The sequence below is a fragment of the Panulirus ornatus genome, chromosome 5, assembly GCF_036320965.1.
Source record: "Panulirus ornatus isolate Po-2019 chromosome 5, ASM3632096v1, whole genome shotgun sequence".
Classification (NCBI taxonomy): Eukaryota; Metazoa; Arthropoda; class Malacostraca; order Decapoda; family Palinuridae; genus Panulirus; species Panulirus ornatus.
This window is the reverse complement of record NC_092228.1, coordinates 12,979,197-13,003,306: the sequence shown is the minus strand read 5'-3', so window position 1 is coordinate 13,003,306 and position 24,110 is coordinate 12,979,197. Positions and strand designations below refer to the sequence as shown.

Here is a 24,110-nt window from a genome sequence, read left to right as displayed (position 1 = left end):
GTGGGGGGTCTGGTTTACTGACGTCACGAGATCCCTTCCTGAGACCTGGTGATGTTCAAGACGGTCTTCTGACGCGTCCTGGGACATCATTTTCGGCGAGAGTAAGACGAAGGTGCGCGATCTTTAAGAGACGAAAAAATAACCATATCCTACGGTAAACTTCGTCAAAAACAGTTACTGTCTCGAGTCCGTCAATCACGATTTCATTTATCTCTATCTACCTAGGCCGAATAAAAGCCTTTTGAGGGTCGTCTGTCTTTCTTCTTCTTCTTCTTGAGACGTCTAACAGTACAGTAGCCCGGGTGGTAATCCGCGCACGGCTCCCGTCACCACACAAATTTTTGTCGGGCCTCCCTCCCTCTGTAGTCACAAGGCTGTGTAAGCCAGGGTGATACACAGGCTCTCTCTCTCATCAGAGAGAGAGAGAGAGAGAGAGAGAGAGAGAGAGAGAGAGAGAGAGAGAGAGAGAGAGAGACACGACCGACCCCCCCCCTCACCCTCCAAAAATTTCTCTCCCAGTTTGCGTCGTCAGCCAAAAATTTTTCCCCTCGAGTCATCTATTGTCATCCCGGCTTGACCTCCCTACCTCCTCCTCCTCCCTCACCACATGGCCGAGACGTCTGTCAGGCCGCCCCCCGATCTCCACGGTCACCATATGATCACAATCATCCACAGAGGAGGATCAGATCGCTTTACGAGGCGTCCCTTTCCTCCCTCCATCCCTCTCTCTCCCCATACCTTCCCACATCTCTGAAAACATACTTATCGGTAATGGCATTCAAGTGAGAGCCCGCACGTGAAAGAGAATCTCATATGACTTAGGGTTTGTGGGTGCAGACGACCCATTCCCCGCCCATCTAAAAACCTCCCGCGCTTTCACCGGATGTCGCATTACGACTGGGGAAAATTAGCGTCTTCGTCTACGTGCGTACGAGTTACGTTCATACTGAACGAGACAAAGTGGGAGGAACGGGGAGAGAGAAAAAAGACGGATGAAAGAAAGAAATATAACGAGAGAAATAAGCGAAAATGTTGAGGTTATCTTAAAACACAATGTCTTTATTCACCTTACAACTAAACATGGAATATATATATATATATATATATATATATATATATATATATATGTTGTTCGCTGATGATACAGCGCTGGTGGCTGATTCATGTGAGAAACTGCAGAAGCTGGTGACTGAGTTTGGTAAAGTGTGTGAAAGAAGAAAGTTAAGAGTAAATGTGAATAAGAGCAAGGTTATTAGGTACAGTAGGGTTGAGGGTCAATTCAATTGGGAGGTGAGTTTGAATGGAGAAAAACTGGAGGAAGTGAAGTGTTTTAGATATCTGGGAGTGGATCTGGCAGCGGATGGAACCATGGAAGCGGAAGTGGATCATAGGGTGGGGTAGGGGGCGAAAATTCTGGGAGCCTTGAAGAATGTGTGGAAGTCGAGAACATTATCTCGGAAAGCAAAAATGGGTATGTTTGAAGGAATAGTGGTTCCAACAATGTTGTATGGTTGCGAGGCGTGGACTATGGATAGAGTTGTGCGCAGGAGGATGGATGTGCTGGAAATGAGATGTCTGAGGACAATGTGTGGTGTGAGGTGGTTTGATCGAGTAAGTAACGTAAGGGTAAGAGAGATGTGTGGAAATAAAAAGAGCGTGGTTGAGAGAGCAGAAGAGGGTGCTTTGAAATGGTTTGGTCACATGGAGAGAATGAGTGAGGAAAGATTGACCAAGAGGATATATGTGTCGGAGGTGGAGGGAACGAGGAGAAGAGGGAGACCAAATTGGAGGTGGAAAGATGGAGTGAAAAAGATTTTGTGTGATCGGGGCCTGAACATGCAGGAGGGTGAAAGGAGAGCAAAGAATAGAGTGAATTGGAGCGATGTGGTATACCGGGGTTGACGTGCTGTCAGTGGATTGAATCACGCATGTGTATGGGGGTGGGTTGGGCCATTTCTTTCGTCTGTTTCCTTGCGCTACCTCGCAAACGCGGGAGACAGCGGCAAAAAAAAAAAAAAAAAAAAAAAAAAAAAATATATATATATATATATATATAATATATATATATATATATATTATATATATATATATATATATATATTTTTCCTTGCTATTCACCATAAACACGACATGAAAGATATGGATATCAACACCACAGCAGAACTCCAGGTTTTTTGAAGCAGACGAAGTGTGTCTCTCTTGAGCGTTCGCTCGCCTGTAGCCAACGACCACAACCAGTGTAGGGATCTACCTCTCTATACACCATCCAAATACCAGCGAGTCAGACACCCAGCGATGACTGAAATGAGCACGTCACAGGTGGCTGGCTGGGGGGTGAAGCCACTATTGTCTGCTGCCGTAATCAACAACAATTGTTGTCTATTAGAAAAAAAAAAAAAAACCACAAAAAAAAATATATACATATATATTTTGGAGAGGATCACATTTTTGCGCGTGATCAAGATATTCCTACACACACACACACACACACACACATATATATATATATATATATATATGAGAGTTGGGGTGAGAGAGTATCATTAAATTTTAGGGAGAATAAAAAGATGTTCTGGAAGGAGGTAAATAAAGTGCGTAAGGCAAGGGAGCAAATGGGAACTTCAGTGAAGGGCGCAAATGGGGAGGTGATAACAAGTAGCGGTGATGTGAGAAGGAGATGGAGTGAGTATTTTGAAGGTTTGTTGAATGTGTTTGATGATAGAGTGGCAGATATAGGGTGTTTTGGTCGAGGTGGTGTGCAAAGTGATAGGGTTAGGGAAAATGAGTTGGTAAACAGAGAAGAGGTAGTAAAAGCTTTGCGGAAGATGAAAGCCGGCAAGGCAGCAGGTTTGGATGGTATTGCAGTGGAATTTATTAAAAAAGGGGGTGACTGTATTGTTGACTGGTTGGTAAGGTTATTTAATGTATGTATGACTCATGGTGAGGTGCCTGAGGATTGGCGGAATGCGTGCATAGTGCCATTGTACAAAGGCAAAGGGGATAAGAGTAAGTGCTCAAATTACAGAGGTATAAGTTTGTTGAGTATTCCTGGCAAATTATATGGGAGGGTATTGATTGAGAGGGTGAAGGCATGTACAGAGCATCAGATTGGGGAAGAGCAGTGTGGTTTCAGAAGTGGTAGAGGATGTGTGGATCAGGTGTTTGCTTTGAAGAATGTATGTGAGAAATACTTAGAAAAGCAAATGGATTTGTATGTAGCATTTATGGATCTGGAGAAGGCATATGATAGAGTTGATAGAGATGCTCTGTGGAAGGTATTAAGAATATATGGTGTGGGAGGCAAGCTGTTAGAAGCAGTGAAAAGTTTTTATCGAGGATGTAAGGCATGTGTACGTGTAGGAAGAGAGGAAAGTGATTGGTTCTCAGTGAATGTAGCTTTGCGGCAGGGGTGTGTGATGTCTCCATGGTTGTTTAATTTGTTTATGGATGGGGTTGTTAGGGAGGTGAATGCAAGAGTTTTGGAAAGAGGGGCAAGTATGAAGTCTGTTGGGGATGAGAGAGCTTGGGAAGTGAGTCAGTTGTTGTTCGCTGATGATACAGCGCTGGTGGCTGATTCATGTGAGAAACTGCAGAAGCTGGTGACTGAGTTTGGTAAAGTGTGTGAAAGAAGAAAGTTAAGAGTAAATGTGAATAAGAGCAAGGTTATTAGGTACAGTAGGGTTGAGGGTCAATTCAATTGGGAGGTGAGTTTGAATGGAGAAAAACTGGAGGAAGTGAAGTGTTTTAGATATCTGGGAGTGGATCTGGCAGCGGATGGAACCATGGAAGCGGAAGTGGATCATAGGGTGGGGGAGGGGGCGAAAATTCTGGGAGCCTTGAAGAATGTGTGGAAGTCGAGAACATTATCTCGGAAAGCAAAAATGGGTATGTTTGAAGGAATAGTGGTTCCAACAATGGTGTATGGTTGCGAGGCGTGGACTATGGATAGAGTTGTGTGCAGGAGGATGGATGTGCTGGAAATGAGATGTTTGAGGACAATGTGTGGTGTGAGGTGGTTTGATCGAGTAAGTAACGTAAGGGTAAGAGAGATGTGTGGAAATAAAAAAGAGCGTGGTTGAGAGAGCAGAAGAGGGTGTTTTGAAGTGGTTTGGGCACATGGAGAGGATGAGTGAGGAAAGATTGACCAAGAGGATATATGTGTCGGAGGTGGAGGGAACGAGGAGAAGAGGGAGACCAAATTGGAGGTGGAAAGATGGAGTGAAAAAGATTTTGTGTGATCGGGGCCTGAACATGCAGGAGGGTGAAAGGAGGGCAAAGAATAGAGTGAATTGGAGCGATGTGGTATACCGGGGTTGACGTGCTGTCAGTGGACTGAATCAAGGCATGTGTATGGGGGTGGGTTGGGCCATTTCTTTCGTGTGTTTCCTTGCGCTACCTCGCAAACGCGGGAGACAGCGACAAAGCAAAATATATATATATATATATATATATATATATATATATATATATATATATATATATATATATATATATATATATATATATTCCCATTTCACATCAAATACGTCTCAAACCCAAAAAACAAGTACTTGAGATCACATTCCCCCCAAAAAAATAATTACTTATCAACACATAAAAACGTGTATCTACACGCTTGATATAATCAGTCTGGACACAGATAAGATCAAACGTGTGTGTGTGTGTGTGTGTGTGTGTGTGTGTGTGTGTGTGTGTGTGTGTTTGTAAACCTCGCGTTATAGGAACAACTTTGAGCCGGGAACATAACAGATCAAAACGGGCTCCTCCTCCATCCTCCTCCTGCCGGCCCAACAGACACAGACACACACACACACACATAGACAAACGTCTGAACAACAATTTCATTACGACACGGAGGGCGTAAGTGGGCGGCTTCCTGAGCGGGTTAATATCCTGGGGGAGGGCGGGCGGGCGGGTGGGCGATATGAAAAGGGACTAGCGACGGAGGGGCTGGGCTGGGCGGGGCGGGGCCGGTGTGGGGGGTTTAGGGTGCGCCTGCCAATATCCTGCCCGAAGGAGGAGCCGGCTGGCGGGAGGGGTGTGGGGTGGCAGGAAGCCCCTCAGGCCTGGTCACGGACGCCGTCATGCCATCGCCTCTCCCCCGGGAGAGGACCTGCACAATATCCTCCCTCCACTGTTGTCCCGGGGCTACGCTACCCGGGATATGAGCTGGTGGTGGGTGGCGGCTGTCCCGCCGCCGCCGCCGCCGCCACACGCTAGCCGGACCCGTCAACAATCACGGAGACCGACCCCGCCAGCCGGAGAGCCACTCAGCCAGCCAGCCAGCCAGCCAGCCAGCTAGACAGCCAGCCTGTGCTGTTGTCCAGGATATTGTGAAAACCTCGTCCATCCACATGATAGATTTTCCCTTGATGAACTCTGGTCTATGTTCTGTTTTCTTCTCCTCGTCGGAAAGCCTGATCGACTCTATTGCTTCATTTGCCAACTTTACCTTCAAGTAATGACATACATTGAAATTTTTTTTTCTGATATCAACCTATATTACCGTTCAGTCATTTAATATCAACCTATATCAAGTTCAGTCGTTCTGTCATCTAATATTAACATATATCAAGTTCAGTCGTTCAGTCATCTAATATTAACCTGCGTTAAGTTCACTCATCTAATATCAACCTATATAGTAAGTTCAGTCGTTCGGTCATCTAATATCAACTTATATTAAGTTCAGTCGTTCAGTCACTCATCTAATATCAACCTACATCAAGTTCAGTCACTGTATCCTTCACTGTATATCTCTCCAGCCATGTCCTCGCCCCCCATCATTCACCTGTGGACGATTCCATTTACGACATCCACCTCAACAGCTTCTTAAAAGAGTCATCAGGTATCGTGCACTGCACAGTCGTCAGGCAACGGAACCCACAACCACTTGGCCTCATCATCACCCTTGGCATGGTCTACTACCACTTGCCCCTCATGACCACCCTACCACGGTCATCCTTCCCACCAGAGATAATACCACAATACCATCTCCTTTACCGTCCTCAATCAACGAGACGCTAGAGGGAAGGTCCGCTCGAGAACCATTCTTCCTCCCTCCTCCATTACAGACACTATGGCTCCTGAAAGCGCTACATGTTCCCCTCACCAGATCATCTGTCGTCCTTGCTAACGTGGTCCTCTCTCTCTCTCTCTCTCTCTCTCTCTCTCCTCTCTCTCTCTCTTTTGAGGAGTCCTGTGTCTTTCAGCCTTCCTTCCTGGTGGCCTCCCCCCCCCCCGAGCGACCGGCATATGCGCTGGTCTATTCTCTAACTCCACGACGTGGCTTCTGGTCTACTACTGCCCAGCTCCTGAAACCGGCCGTGCACGAAGTCATGCACGCACGGCAGCGACACCTCCATCTCCCGCAAGCCTCGTCTGCGCCGCCCGCGCCTGCCCGAAAAGCCCCGTTCAGAAACGCATTCGTTTCCTACACAGACGCACTAATTCCTTCTTTTTTTTTCTCTTTTTTTTTCAAGCCTCCTGGTTTTAATATGAGTCTTTCTCCCGCAAAGAACTTCTCTTAATTCAGTTGAAGCAGCTTACAACGTACGCTCCCCGAGCCCCTGACAAAAATCTCTGGTTCACAAATCAGTGTTCCGTCCCATGACTCTGAAAAGTTGCCTCCTCAACTCCCAACTTCTTTCTCGTAATACATCTTCATCTGGCAGGAAAAATAGAAAAAAAAGAGGCATAGTCTTTCGTTTTTCTTCTTTCTTTCTCCTGTAACATACCGACCAGGATGGATCGCTATTGCCCATGGCCACTACATATGAGTGACACGAAAAATATATATAAAAAAATCTATAGTTGTGGTAAGATAAATAAATCACTATCATAAAGCCAACAACTTTTTTTTTCTTTTTTTTTCACCTTCACGAATGTCTCACTCTGAAATTCGTCTCTGTCCAGAAGCTTTTGGTGGCTCACTACCGTTGACGTGTGCTCGTCCCTTCTGCTGTGGGGCGACACAAACACGTCCTGGATACCCCAGGTCTCGCTCGAGACTCAGGTTCAAGACGTCCGACCACGACGCTTCTCTGTATCCAAACAGCCGCGCCCCTCCTTCAGCGTACTACCACGAACACCAGCCAGCCCGGTCACAACCACGACAGGATACAAGCCAACGTCAGGGAGGGAGGAATGAGGAGGAGGAGGAGGAGGAGGAGGAGAAGGGAGGGAGGGAGGGAGGGAAGGTGAGGGCGGCCGTCGATGACCTCCAGCCCGCGGTCACGTGATGCACGTCAGGTTACACCAGTGAGGACAACACCTGGTGATATACATACCCCAAGGTGGAGGAGGAGGTCGTGTAGGGCTTAGACACCGACGCCTCCAGTAAGTATTTACCTCCGTAGAGCCAAAACCGAACCGTAAAGGCTGCTGGTTATAATAGTACAACCCTGCGTACAACCTCCCCATCCTCGCTCGCTCGCCGGGCTAAACCTCCCTACGTGTGTCTAACCCCACCCCCAGTGGCGTACGGTGTTGTACTACCTCCACGGGGCTGTAGAAACAAGGAGCACGCCAGCCAACCAGCCAGCTAGCCAGTACCCCATACTTCAGAAGCTCCCCCTCCTCTTCCCTGCCGACGGCTACGTGTGTGTGTGTGTGTGTGTGTGTGTGTGTGTGTGTGTGTGTGTGTGTGTGTGTGGAGGAGAACAAAATGGTATAAAAGATTTTTACCGGATGGCAACAAAAACTTCAGAGGATGAACGGATTAGCCCGGCCTGTCAACTAGTGATGGAGCGGGTAAAACAGTTTAAGCGAGGGACGTGGATTACATCGAAGAGGTTCAGTTTTTTTTTCTTTTCCCTCCTGGAAACCTTTTCTTCATCCTAGGCCAATCGTCTTGTTTACTCCCAAGGGAAGGTGAGGGAGAAGAGGAAGAGGAGGAGGAGGAGGAGGAGGAGGAGGAGGAGGAGGAGGAGGAGGAGGAGGAGGAGGAGGAGGAGTTCACTCAAAAAAATGAAAAATAAAATATTTTCATGTCACCAACACAGCACGATATGCCTTGTCGCCATGATCAACTGGTTATCCAAGTGACCCAAGTGGCGTTATATGGGGATGGGTTAAAAAAAAAAAAAGAAAAAAGAAAAAAAAGGTCGTGATATGTGAAGTGGAAGTCAACCATATCAAACATGGAAGTTACCACAAACATCAAGGTCTGGCGACGACTGTACAGCTCCCCATCCCGTACGCACAATAAAAGAAACAGTGAGGGAGTGACACACGAAGAACCCAAGCCAACACTGGGAAAAATGGTAAGAAATATACTTAAAAAAGTCTGGTTCTGTATAGACCAAAGATACTATCCAGAATAAGCCGTCTGCTGCATCCAAGCTCTCGAATACGATCTAAGTGAGGATTTGCTTTTTGAAGTGGAAAATAAAATACGCGATCAGTTAGAGAGCATTTATCGCCACATGCTCTTGAGAAATCCCACGAGAATAACGAGGCAAGAGGTAAACCGTGGTGGCGGGCGAGAGGTCAGTGTGGACAGGAGTATGGAGCTGTACAGGCCGCTGTACAGGCCAGCCGGGTGTGTGGGTGTGTGTCAGTCATGGCTTTCCCAGAGGAAACGGGACGGACGAGGCATTTGAGGAGGGCGCGAACAGGGATATACACAAGTGTACCGCAGGAGCTACACTCAAAAGTCGAGCCACAGCACTCGCGCGTTGCGTCTCGCTCTCGGCGAGAGCCGGTGTCCACACTCCGACCAGTGCAAGGGTAACATGCCACTACCAGACTGTTCTCTCTCTCTCTCTCTCTCTCTCTCTCTCTCTCTCTCTCTCTCTCTCTCTCTCTCTCTCTCTCTCTCTCTCCTCTGCCGCCGGGCAAGGGTTTAAAAATTCTCACTCTCGATCCTTCATGCTGATCCTGAGATTCAGTCGACGTTACTGACGAGGAGGGGGGGGAAAGCGGGACGAGACATCCCCCGCGCCATTCAGGTGGGGGGGAGGGAGACCGTGAACGAAAGTACAGTTCTACTACGAGGAGGACTCGTAAAGCAGAGATGCCATGGCACCGTGGGAGGATGAGACACCGTAAGCACACCAGCGCCAGCAAGATCCGAGCTGAAACCTTCAACACTTTCCCCAGAGGAGCACCCGTCACTGCCCCAGCAGCACCTTCTGCAGCAGCAGCACCCACTCACTTCATCACGAATGTCATACGCTAAAGCAGCAGCTGCTGCTGCTCTGAGGAGGAGGAGGAGGAGCCCGTTCGTCTCATACTGGGGGTATACAAAAACACTCAAGCCCGTAAGATATACGTCAAACGTTGGCGACTGAGGTACGAAGAAAAAAAAGAAGAAACGTTTGCCTCTGACGTCGAACACACGTTACCGCACGACAACGTTACCCTCAGGAGGGGTTCAGGACGTAGCCAACAGCGACGCAGAACACCTCCGACAGACGCGGTGGAGTCTTCATGTAAGCGTCGACGTAAAGCACATATGTAAACGGTACAGACGACGATGTAGGAAACGCCGCGGATGAGAAAGGCAAGCTACATACGACGCAAGGACTACATACAGACGAATCAGACTCTCTAGCCACACATACCTTGTTCAGTAGAACCAAGAAGCGTAGTAGATCAACAGTAAACGTAATGGGTTGCTGGGCGCAAGAGGACAGATGGAGGGAGCTTGAAATGTAAGCCACACCCATCACACAACATGTCCCTCCACACACACACACACACACATACTACAAGGTCACGCACGAAGACTACTGACCTTTATGATGTTGTGTCCGTGGCGGCGGGGGTCAGGCACCACGGCGACCTTGAAGAACGGGGAGACGCCGTAGAGGGCGTGAAGGCGTGTCAGCACCACGTCGAACTCCCAGCGTCGACGGTCCCACGTCTCCCTCATCAACGTCCACCCGTCTGTGGGGAGGGTAATGGGAACCATATGAGATGAGTGGAAGGTCACAGCCACCCCACCCGCTCCCAGCACCCAAGACTAGGATGGTATATACTCAGGGTTATTATAAGTGAAGGGAAGGGAAGGGTAGGGAAGGGAAGGGAAGGGAAGGGAAGGGAAGGGAAGGGAAAGGAAGGGAAGGGTAGGGTAGGGTAGAGTAGAGAAGAGAAGAGAAGGGAAGGGAAGGGAAGGGAAGGGAAGGGGAGGGGAGGGGAGGGGAGGGGAGGGAAGGGAAGGGATGGGGAGGGGAGGGAAGGGAAGGGAAGGGAAGGGAAGGGAAGGGAAGGGAAGGGAAGGGTAGGGTAGGGTAGGGAAGGGAAGGGTAGGGTAGTAAGGGAGGAGGTGAAGAGCCTCGTTGAAACCTCTTTGAGAACGACTGTACGAACGACCCTTGAGAACACGACGGTACGACTCTCGGGGTATAATACGATCATGTCCGGGACTCTGACCTTAACCTTAAAGAGTCGTTCAGTCGTGCTCAAGGGCCGTTCAGTCGTGCTCAAGGGTCTCACTGCCTTGCTCAAGATGTGACTAATTAACAGTTCTCTGATGGCGTTTCGCTGCAAAGAATCACGAGACAATGTTGGGGGGACACGATTTAAGTCTTAATATAGAATCCAAGCTCAGAATCTTAAGTAAGTGTGATACTTATGGTAGTAACACACAAAAAACACTACGGCATGTAATATGTGATACTTACAAGGAACACAACGCCTCACACACCTAAGGACTGAGATGTTCTTTCGAAACGTATTCCTAAATGATCTAAAAGAGGAAGAAAATGGTAACTCTATGACAGAAAACGTCTGGTAATGATGGATACCTAAAGAAAAAAAGGGGAAAGGAAAATAAGTGGATGATTTCAACCTGATGGTGGGTGTTAACTGGCAGCGTGCAGATGCGCAAGACGATGCGCAAGATGAACGTTATATCGCAACGAACGGTTCCCCGGATGACGGCGCCACGATCGCGCATCTGTCATCGTAACACAAAACGTCACTCCATCAGGTTACCAAGATGGAGCCGCTAAGTCTCTCCCGCCAATACACATCACCCGCTAAAACCCGCTAGTTTTTACTTCCCTATTCCTGGAATTATCTGGCTGGCAACCGCTAGTTTTCCCACATTGATTCTCTTCTTATCTTGTTAGGCGAGACGGATCGGGCGGCTGAACGGCCCATCCAAAGCCGAAGCAAGATACGCCATCTATCAATCAACCTCGAGGGAGGGATGAACAGCTGGGCTGCCTGTGGGTCATAAAACCAATCCCTAAACCCGTGTGAACAAAAACTCGCTACACGTCGTTAGGTAACATGACCACGTCATATGGGCGAGGAGGGAGTTCGATCCCCCCACTGCTTCATGTTGCACGTCCACGGCAGACACAGCAGCCAAGGAGCCCCCTTCTACCATCTGATGGTCGAGTTTCCATCACCCACAATTCTTATCTTCGCCCCGCAACGAAAGAGTATCTGTGAGGCAATGATGATTCCACTGCCTTGACGCACGACAACGTACTGCCTCGACGCGTGACAACGTACTGCCTTGGCGCGCGACAACGTACTGCCTTGACGCACGACAACGTACTGCCTCGACGTACGACAACGTACTGCCTTGACGCACGACAACGTACTGCCTCGACGTACGACAACGTACTGCCTTGACGCACGACAACGTACTGCCTTGACGCACGACAACGTACTGCCTTGACGCACGACAACGTATTGCCTTGACGCACGAACAACGACTGCCTTGACGCACGAACAACGTACTGCCTTGACGCACGACAACGTACTGCCTTGACGTACGACAACATACTGCCTTGACGCACGACAACGTACTGCCTTGACGCACGAACAACGTACTGCCTTGACGCACGACAACGTACTGCCTTGACGCACGACAACGTACTGCCTTGACGTGCGAACAACGTACTGCCGTGACGCACGACAACGTACTGCCTTGACGCACGACAACGTACTGCCTCGACGTAGGACAACGTACTACCTTGACGTAGGACAACGTACTGCCTTGACGCACGAACAACGCACTGCCTTGACGCACGAACAACGTACTGCCTTGACGCACGACAACGTACTGCCCTGACGCACGACAACGTACTGCCTTGACGTAGGACAACGTACTGCCTTGACGTAGGACAACGTACTGCCTTGACGTAGGACAACGTACTGCCTTGACGTAGGACAACGTACTGCCTTGACGCACGACAACGTACTGCCTTGATGCACGAACAACGTACTGCCTTAATGCACGAACAACGTACTGCCTTGACGCACTACAACGTACTGCCTTGACGCACGACAACGTACTGCCTTGACGCACGACAACGTACTGCCTTGACGCACGACAATGTACTGCCTCGACGCGCGACAACGTACTGCCTTGGCGCACGACAACGTACTGCCTTGACGCACGACAAAGTACTGCCTTGACGCACGAACAACGTACTGCCTTGAAGCACGACAACGTACTGCCTTGACGTAGGACAACGTACTACATTGACGCACGAGAACGTACTGCCTTGACGCACGAACAACGTACTGCCTTGACGCACGACAATGTACTGCCTTGACGCACGAACAACGTACAGCCTTGACGTACGACGCGTTTCCTCATTCCCTCCCTCAGGAGTGCAAAGGACTCTTCCTCCAGACAGGCTCCTCAGATCAAGGGCATTATCGTGATGGAAATCATGCAGATATACTTGTGTGGCGATATTCAATTCACTTCGGATGGATAGCAGTTCTTCTTCTCCTCTCTAGCCCATCTGACGGAGTGCGCGCGCACGGGGAGTCGAACCCACCAGCCCCGCGACGTGTACATCCCCCAATCAGCTAAGCTGTTTCATCATCAACAATTTTACTTCCATTAATTTCTCTCCTTAACTTCGCCTGAGTAAAATCTCACTCAAAAGAAAAACAAAAATCAGGAGTTGACGGAAAGTTTTAATCTTATTATTTGAGTCAATATAAAGACGCGTTCCACACACCCCTGGCTCTACATAGGACCCGTCACTGCTCTACACATCACCCGTCACTGCTCTATACACCACCCGTCACTGCTCTACACACCACCCGTCACTGCTCCACAACCCCTGGCTCTACACAGGACCCGTCACTGCTCCACATCCCTGACTCTACAGAGCCACACAACAGGAGGAGTGAGAAAGAAGCACACTGTCTACTGACACACACACACACACACAAACACACACACATATATATATATGGGGGATAGGGGAGAAAGAATACTTCCCACGTATTCCCTGCGTGTCGTAGAAGGCGACTAAAAGGGAAGGGAGCGGGGGGCTGGAAATCCTCCCCTCTCGTTTTTAATTTTCCAAAAGATGGAACAGAGAAGGGGGCCAAGTGAGGATATTCCCTCAAAGGCTCAGTCCTCTGTTCTTAACGAGCTGGAAATGGCGAATAGTATGAATATATATATATATATATATATATATATATATATATATATATATATATATATATATATATATATATATATATATATATATAAATCGCGTACAGTTAAGTTACTAATCAGGAAATGCTGGGACGCTATTTAACAACACAGACCGAAGCTCCACTAAGCTTCTCATGTCCGACCATCGCGCCTGCAGAATCCACATACAAAACGACACAGAAGGTCCAGAAATAAGCTACCAAGATGGGGTAACTGGATGAAGAGGGGGGTGAGCTCCAGCGATAGGCTCAGGGGGGCTACTAAGCTATCAATATACCATGGAACAGAGAGAGAGAGAGAGAGAGAGAGAGAGAGAGAGAGAGAGAGAGAGAGAGAGAGAGAGAGAGAGAGAGAGAGAGAGAGAGAGAGAGATAACAGCCTTGAACTACTTGTAATCAGCTGGATGTTGCTAGTCCAAAGTTCCCTCATGAGCTGCGCTGGTAGCGGTGGTGTCGAAAACCACAATCCGGGGTGCTGAGGGAAGGAAGGAAGGAAGGAAGGAAGGAGGAGGGAGGAGGAGGAGGAGGTTGCTGGTCAAGAAAGGATGTAGAGAAACAATGGTTTTAAAAAAAAGAGTAAGTGTGGTGGATGGTCGGAGTGAGTACAGAGACGGTGGCTGCTGGGGAAGCACCTGACACAGATTGTAAGATTCTCCTTCGTGGTGCACCAGTACAATAGAACAGGTCCGTCCACACCACCCTTGTAATGTAGTAACAGAGACTCGATGTCGTATATGTTCAATATCGCCATTCCACGCGTCAAACAGCACTTTATAGAGAACGGAACCCTAAATTATAACTACAATTCACACGAAGCGTTTTACAACTATGTGAGACTCCCCTAATATTCTCGACCTGCTGTACGATGCATTCTTGCTAAACCATCTCTTTACTGACATGTTCAGGTAACGAATAACGTATTCGGTATACAAATCACAAAAGAGGAGGAGGAGTATCATCGAAGGATTTGGTCATTCCATTTGGGGAAATGCCTTCAACCTTCCAGTCTGCGCCAGACAGCTTTCCCCATCTTGGCATTACCAAACAAGTAGAATAGGCTTACCAAAACACGAACACACACACACACAAACATATATATACCCCAGCCAATGTGTGTGTGTGTGTGTGTGTGTGTGTGTGTATCCCCCGCCTGTGTCCACTTATATAAGTCACCATATCCTTAAGTATTTCCCCCGTTCACTTTACCTCCATCCCTCTGGCCTGGTACAACACCCTCCACACACGGTGCACAGCCCCTGCTCTGAGGTCATGAGCCTCGACACTCGAGGACAAGAGGAGACGAATGACAAAATCTGTGTGTGAGTGGTGGCTCACCCTCCTCCCACACACACACACACACACACACACACACACAGCAATGGGGCACTTATGAGACCAACTTCTCAAACTTATGAGACATTCGTATCACTTTTCTCTTTCTCTCTCAAGTCTCTTAACGCTTGATACTAGACACTTATATTTGACTTTGTCTCTACTGCTTGATATTGGAGACTTACGTTACGTTCGAATTTACTATCTTTTAATTTTCTTTATTGATTTTAGTTTTCTTTATTGATTCTCAACTCTTTTTTTTTATGAGATGGTGATGATCTTAACTTACTTGGCCGCTTTTAAGATTGTTAGGTCGTCCAACACCACCCCCTCCTCTCCCCTCACAACACCACCTACTCTCTCTCCCCTCCCCTCACAACATCACCTCCTCTCCTCTCCTCCTCCCCTCACAACATCACCTCCTCCCCCACCCTCACAATACCTCCTCCTCCTCTCTCCCGCTCCCTTACAACATCACCTCCTCTCCCCCACTCTCACAACAACACCTCCTTCTCCCCCCTCACAACATCACCTCCTCTCTCCCCCTCCCTCACAACAACACCTCCTTCTCCCCCTCACAACATCACCTCCTCTCTCCCCCTCCCTCACAACATCACCTCCTCTCCCCCACCCTCACAACAACACCTCCTTCTCCCCCTCACAACATCACCTCCTCTCTCCCCCTCCCTCACAACATCACCTCCTCTCTCCCCCTCCCTCACAACATCCCCTCCTCACCCACCCTCACAACATCATCATCTCGATGGTTTGGTCCTTGGGTATGAGAGCCAGGCCTGATCTTGACCCTATTGCCTTGAGGACCAGGTCAGATTTGGGTCATGCCGTCGTGCCCAAGCGGAGGGGTGGCGTGTCCTCGTCGTGCTCTAGTGTCGTACACAAGGGGTCGTACCGTCGCGCGCAATAACGCGAAGGGGCTCAATTACCCCCGACAGAATTACGACCTGCGGCAGATGGCTCATCCCGCCGCACCTGTCCGGTCGACACACCAACTGACCTCACAGCTGGTGTGAATCTACCAATCGGGCCTTCCTTTATAAAGCTGCCTGTTACAAGCCAGCTGGCTGACTCGGCAGGTGGGTCACACAACCTCCGAAAGACGCAGCTGGTGATTAACCCGTCAGCTGGCTACATCTGGCACATGTATGTGTGTGTGTGTGTGTGTGTGTGTGTGTGTCGGGGGGGGGGGGGGGCAGGCTTACAATACAACTTGTCACTGCCGGAGTAAGAGGTGGGAGGGGGGGGGGGAGAGGGCCAAGCGGGGTCACTGTGGAGATAAATAAAAGGAAAGACAAGGAGGGCGGGGGAAGGAGGAGGAGGAGGAGGAGGAGGAGGAGGAGGAGGAGGAGGAGGAGGAGGAGGAGGAGGGAGTGACCGGGGAGGAGGGGAGGAGGGTCGGCCAGAGGGTAGTTAGCAGGATGTATCGTCGTCCAGTTGTTGACATTCCACTAGTGTTGTTTGGCCAGCCATCATCATGTGCTGGGTGACGGCACCTCACTCACTCACTCCCACTTGTATAGTGTACAGCTCCCCACCCACCCACCCACCTTACAGTGTGGGTGCTGCCAAGCGTCTCTCTTACGATCCAATCCTTAATCCCTCTACCAGAAATGTATCTTTTGGACAACCGACCACAACACGAGCCATCTTAATAACCACAACACGAGCCATCTTAATAACCACAACACGAGCCATCTTTAACAACCATAACACGAGCCATCTTTAACAACCATAACACGAGCCATCTTTAATAACCACAACACGAGCCATCTTTAATAACCACAACACGAGCCATCTTTAACAACCATAACACGAGCCATCTTTAATAACCACAACACGAGCCATCTTAATGACCACAACACGAGCCATCTTAATAACCACAACACGAGCCATCTTAATAACCACAACACGAGCCATCTTAATAACCACAACACGAGCCATCTTAATAACCACAACACGAGCCATCTTAATAACCACAACACGAGCCTTCTTAATAACCACAACACGAGCCATCTTTAATAACCACAACACGAGCCATCTTAATAACCACAAAACGAGCCATCTTAATAACCACAACACGAGCCTTCTTAATAACCACAATACGAGCCATCTTAATAACCACAACACGAGCCATCTTAATAACCACAACACGAGCCTTCTTAATAACCACAACACGAGCCATCTTTAATAACCACAACACGAGCCATCTTAATAACCACAACACGAGCCTTCTTAATAACCACAACACGAGCCATCTTAATAACCACAACACGAGCCATCTTAATAACCACAACACGAGCCATCTTAATAACCACAACACGAGCCTTCTTAATAACCACAACACGAGCCTTCTTAATAACCACAACACGAGCCATCTTAATAACCACAACACGAGCCATCTTTAATAACCACAACACGAGCCATCTTAATAACCACAACACGAGCCATCTTAATAACCACAACACGAGCCATCTTAATAACCACAACACGAGCCATCTTAATAACCACAACACGAGCCTTCTTAATAACCACAATACGAGCCATCTTAATAACCACAACACGAGCCATCTTAATAACCACAACACGAGCCATCTTTAATAACCACAACACGAGCCATCTTAATAACCACAACACGAGCCATCTTAATAACCACAACACGAGCCTTCTTAATAACCACAACACGAGCCATCTTAATAACCACAACACGAGCCTTCTTAATAACCACAATACGAGCCATCTTAATAACCACAACACGAGCCATCTTTAATAACCACAACACGAGCCATCTTAATAACCACAATACGAGCCATCTTAATAACCACAACACGAGCCATCTTAATAACCACAACACGAGCCATCTTAATAACCACAACACGAGCCATCTTTAACAACCATAACACGAGCCATCTTAATAACCACAACACGAGCCATCTTTAATAACCACAACACGAGCCATCTTAATAACCACAACACGAGCCATCTTAATAACCACAACACGAGCCATCTTAATAACCACAACACGAGCCATCTTTAATAACCACAACACGAGCCATCTTAATAACCACAACACGAGCCATCTTAATAACCACAACACGAGCCATTTTCAATCGTGTATGGACGTTCGGTTATTCTGTTGCGAGCTAATCGTCCACGGGTGACCAGTCACTGCCATGCAGCGCCCTCTCTCTCTGTCTCTCTATTTCACCGTCGCTTTCTTCCACACTTCCTTACTAACCTCTTATCCTTCCTTCTTCCTATCTCATGATTCACTCCCTCTTTCCCCACAACTCAGCTCCTAGTATCATGCCTTCTTCGTCTTCCTCCTCCTTCTCCCTCTCACCTTCTCCTACCTCTCCCTCTCATCTTCTCCTCCCTCTCACCTTCTCCTCCCCTCTCCCTCTCACCTTCTCCTTACTCATCAATCATCGTGCGCTTCCTCTCGTCCCCTCCTCGGGCCCGGGCGGCACCCAACACGAGGGATAAAACGTTAGTATATCGGTTTCCTGTTGTGTACACCTGGCTGGCTGGCTGGGTGACGAGGCCCGCGGCGCGAGGAGCCCTCGGGAAGGAGGAGGAGGAGGAGGAGGAGGAGGAGGAGGAGGAGGAGGAGGAGGAGGAGCAGCAGCAGCAGCAGCAGCAGCAGCAGCAGCAGCAGACCTCACCAACCCCCACCACATCTCGTTACACCAGGAGAAGTAGGGACACTCCAGTCCCGCGGAATCGCTTCCTATGGACGAATAATCTAAGGCGGTGTCGAACGGATGGCTGACAGGCAGACACGGAAGAGGAGAGAGGAGGAGGAGAGAGGGAATTAAACTGAACCACTGGGTAGAGAGGCAGTAGGAAGCGAGGGGGGCACACGTCAGAGGAGGAGGGCGTAGATGCGTACGGGGCAAGACAACCGTGGAAGAGGCGTTGAAATCCGTGCGGCAGGAGCCGCCAGCAAATACAATGGGGAAGGACGAGAAACATGGTGAGGAGGCATCAAGGAGATGGAAGCCACACAGGCTCTAGTGGTGTGTGTGTGTGTATGTGTGTGTGTGTGTGTGTGTGTGTGTGTGTGTGTGTGTGTGTGTGTGTGTGTACCCGAGACGGGGGCAGGGGGGGCAGGGGGGGAGGGGCAACAATACCCTCACCTCCCAGTACCTGCGACACCCCGCCTTCACACAACGGGTGCAATCGATCAGAAACACATGAGAAGAAACTGCCCTTCTCCTGGGCCACGTGCCACCGAGAGACGCCTCCAAGCCCTGGAGGGAGGGAGGGACGGGAGTGGAGTGAGAGAGGGACGGGAGTGAAGGAGGGAAGGGAGTGAGGGAGGGACGGGAGTGAGGAGGGAGGAACAGCGTGTGGAAGTAGAAGGGAAATGGGAGGGAGAATTCTGTGTCTACTTCTACGTCCATCTCGGGGGAGCTGGCTGCTCGAATCAACAGTTCGGTCCATGACCCAAGATGCCAAGTAGAGGGAGGGGGGGGACATGAGACCTGATCTGCCAGGTTGTTTGGCGCTGCAGCCAGCACGCAAGCACCTCTGTCTCATGCATAATATTCTGTGAGGCTGGGCGGGTCTGGGACACTCACGGCACATTCGTCTGCTCTCTCTCTCTCTCTCTCTCTCTCTCTCTCTCTCTCTCTCTCTCTCTCTCTCTCTCTCTCTCACTCTAGATCTAAATATTGTAACCCAACACTCGTCGTGTTATTCCTGCAGGAGATGACGTCCCTACGTACCTTACGGACAAAAAAAAAAAAATAATAATTCCCAGTGTCGACGTTTATATAAACTCAACTAATAACACACGAGGCTTTGGTAATTCACGTTTTTACTGAAACGACGCAGCTAGTTAAAAAAAAAAAAGACCCTTAAACAGCTCTCACCTTGGATAATTCTTCAGTTTCTGATATATATATATATATATATATATATATATATATATATATATATATATATATATATATATATATATATATATATACACACCACAATATATAATGCTAGATCTGGGTCAACATATGATATGGCTTACTGCGTAAATTAAAACGGGAGTAGAAAAACATCGTTTTCTAACATTTTATTAGGTCTGTATCTACAAAAAAATAAAGAAACAAAGAAAAAAAAACCCCCACGAATATACAAATACGAATCACTACCATCAACACTGCTAATCACTACCATTACCACAGCTAATCACTACCATTACACTGCTAATCACTACCATCAACACTGCTAATCACTACCATTACCACAGCTAATCACTACCATCAACACTGCTAATCACTACCATTACACTGCTAATCACTACCATTACCACAGCTAATCACTACCATTACACTGCTAATCACTACCATCAACACTGCTAATCACTACCATTACCATGCTAATCACTACCATTACCATGCTAATCACTACCATTACCACAGCTAATCACTACCATTACACTGCTAATCACTACCATCAACACTGCTAATCACTACCATCAACACTGCTAATCACTACCATTACACTGCTAATCACTACCATTACCATGCTAATCACTACCATTACCATGCTAATCACTACCATTACCACTGCTAATCACTACCATTACCATGCTAATCACTACCATTACCACAGCTAATCACTACCATTACCACTGCTAATCACTACCATTACCACTGCTAATCACTACCATTACCACAGCTAATCACTACCATTACCACTGCTAATCACTACCATCAACACTGCTAATCACTACCATTACACTGCTAATCACTACCATTACCACTGCTAATCACTACCATTACCATGCTAATCACTACCATTACCACTGCTAATCACTACCATTACACTGCTAATCACTACCATTACCATGCTAATCACTACCATTACCACTGCTAATCACTACCATCAACACTGCTAATCACTACCATTACCATGCTAATCACTACCATTAACACTGCTAATCACTACCATTACCACTGCTAATCACTACCATTACCACAGCTAATCACTACCATTACCACAGCTAATCACTACCATTACCACAGCTAATCACTACCATTACCACAGCTAATCACTACCATTACCACTGCTAATCACTACCATCAACACTGCTAATCACTACCATTACCACAGCTAATCACTACCATTACCATGCTAATCACTACCATTACCACAGCTAATCACTACCATTACCACAGCTAATCACTACCATCAACACTGCTAATCACTACCATTACCACAGCTAATCACTACCATTACCACAGCTAATCACTACCATTACCACAGCTAATCACTACCATTACCACAGCTAATCACTACCATTACACTGCTAATCACTACCATTACCACAGCTAATCACTACCATTACCACAGCTAATCACTACCATTACCACTGCTAATCACTACCATCAACACTGCTAATCACTACCATCAACACTGCTAATCACTACCATTACACTGCTAATCACTACCATTACCACAGCTAATCACTACCATTACCACAGCTAATCACTACCATCAACACTGCTAATCACTACCATTACCATGCTAATCACTACCATTACACTGCTAATCACTACCATTACCACAGCTAATCACTACCATCAACACTGCTAATCACTACCATTACCATGCTAATCACTACCATTACCATGCTAATCACTACCATTACCACAGCTAATCACTACCATTACCATGCTAATCACTACCATTACACTGCTAATCACTACCATTACACTGCTAATCACTACCATTACCACTGCTAATCACTACCATTACACTGCTAATCACTACCATTACCACTGCTAATCACTACCATTACACTGCTAATCACTACCATTACACTGCTAATCACTACCATCAACACTGCTAATCACTACCATTACCACTGCTAATCACTACCATTACACTGCTAATCACAACCATTAACACTGCTAATCACTACCATTACCAATGCTAATCACTACCATTACACTGCTAATCACTACCATCAACACTGCTAATCACTACCATTACACTGCTAATCACTACCATTACCATGCTAATCACTACCATTACCACAGCTAATCACTACCATTACCACAGCTAATCACTACCATTACCATGCTAATCTAATCACTACATTACCACTGCTAATCACTACCATTACCACTGCTAATCACTACCATTACCACTGCTAATCACTACCATTACCACTGCTAATCACTACCATTAACACTGCTAATCACTACCATTACCACTGCTAATCACTACCATTACCACTGCTAATCACTACCATTACCACTGCTAATCACTACCATTACCACTGCTAATCACTACCATTACCACTGCTAATCACTACCATTACCACTGCTAATCACAACCATTAACACTGCTAATCACTACCATTACCACAACTAATCACTACCATCAACACTGCTAATCACTACTACCACCACCACTACTCATCACCAACACCTACGCGCCACTCACCACCACAATAACCTCCCCCCACAAACTTGCCAGTCTCGGATCTACCGTGTGACGCACCACAGCTCAGGCTGCTGGGTGGACCACCGGTTTCTACCACGGGTATAGTGAGCTGGTTCACCAGACTGTCGTGTGCTGCAGCGAAACCAGCCCTTCACACACACACGAGGGGTGGTGTGGTGAGGGTGAGGTGAGGTAGAAGGATCCCGGTTCGATGCTTGGTGCAAGTTTCTTAAGGTACTCAGCGAGACGCCCGCCATTACCAGGCCCCAAGCGGCTCATTTGACGTACATGTGTGTGTGTGTGTGTGTATTCTGTGTCCACCTCCGTGGCTCATCTCCACTGTTGCTGGCGTTTCTGAACACCGCGCGCGCGCGCGGACCCCGCACGCACGCACGCACAGGCCGGCCCGTGTCGTGTCCTCCCTCACCCCATACCCTCCCGATCTACCATGATCTCCACTACCATTCGATAGATCGTAGGTCGACGGACTCAAACAGCCATCCTCAATCAGCACCTCTTCTGTTCTCTCTCCACACACAGACGCAGACACACACACACACACACACACACACACACACACACACACACATACACGCACAGACACACACATGACGTCACGTGTACGCTCATCTGCATATCTCTTCGACTGTGCTTCTGCCTCCCGAGGAGCGGGGTGACGTCACGCCTGGCTCCCTCAGGCGTGTTCGGCTACGTGGCTTCTCCACCACCACCACCACCACCAATCGTCAACACCCGTCACCAACACCATCGCCAACAATAGTGTACACCATCACCAACACCGTCGTTCTTCTTCACCACCACCAGCACCATCAGAGCCAAAGTTGGCGAGGAGAGCGAGGGAGGGAGGGAGGGCGAAAGCGAGCGAGGGAGCGAGGGAGGGAGGAAGGGAAGGAGGGAGTGAGGGAGTTTGGTTCCATGCGATAAACTTTATCTCTGCACTTGTCACAGCTCCAGACTTAGCAGCTTCCACTAGTTTTCCCCAGGACCAAGTCTATTTTAAAATTTTTAAGCCATAAATCTTTGGGTGGGGTTCAGGCACTTTTCAAATTCGCTTTTTAAAACCTTTCCCCCACATATTCCCCGGTGTCTTCCCGGTATAGTTTTAGATGAATAACTTGATATTTTCTTCTCTTTTTTTTTCTTTCTTTCTTTTTTTCGACTAAAACATCCTCGGAATATCGAATAATTCACGAGCGAACGAAATGTGTGAAGTCTTATATGAGGAAAGTTAGGGACCCATATCCCATACAGTTGCCAACCCTTCGTATATCTTACCATGCCACGGGGAGGGGGCGTGGGCGTGGGAGGGGCGTGGGCGTGGGAGGAAGGGACGGGACTGACTGTCTAGTCTATGTAGAAAGCACTGGTAACAATCACCTCCTGCTATAACCTTCACAACCCATCCTCAGGTAGGGGCAATCACCTCCTGCTATAACCTTTATTTACAACCGATTATATTACTCTCTGGGGTGGGGTTCATCCCGCTCTGTTTCCACGTCTGGGGGTGGTCATCCCGCTCTGTTTCCACGTCTGGGGGTGGGGTTCATCCCGCTCTATTTCCACGTCTGGGGGGAGTGGGGTTCATCCCGCTCTGTTTCCACTTCTGGGGGAGTGGGGTTCATCCCGCTCTGTTTCCACGTCTGGGGGGGTGGGGTTCATCCCGCTCTGTTTCCACTTCTGGGGGAGTGGGGTTCATCCCGCTCTGTTTCCACGTCTGGGGGGGTGGGGTTCATCCCGCTCTGTTTCCACGTCTGGGGGGGTGGGGTTCATCCCGCTCTGTTTCCACTTCTGGGGGAGTGGGGTTCATCCCGCTCTGTTTCCACGTCTGTAACGTTGTACAGCAACACAAGACTCTACTCCCCTAGGACCCGTAACGTTGTACA

The 24,110-nt window shown here is 48.2% G+C and overlaps 1 protein-coding gene across 1 annotated transcript in view; it reads right to left on the bottom strand.

Moving 5' to 3' along the window:
• Positions 1–24,110, bottom strand: part of LOC139748573 (endothelin-converting enzyme 2-like) — a 665,699-nt gene that overhangs the window by 68,748 nt on the left and 572,841 nt on the right. The window contains exon 4 of the mRNA XM_071661616.1: positions 9,737–9,888. Within this exon, the coding sequence (XP_071517717.1) occupies positions 9,737–9,888 (152 nt within the window). The remainder of the gene's footprint in view (positions 1–9,736; positions 9,889–24,110) is intronic.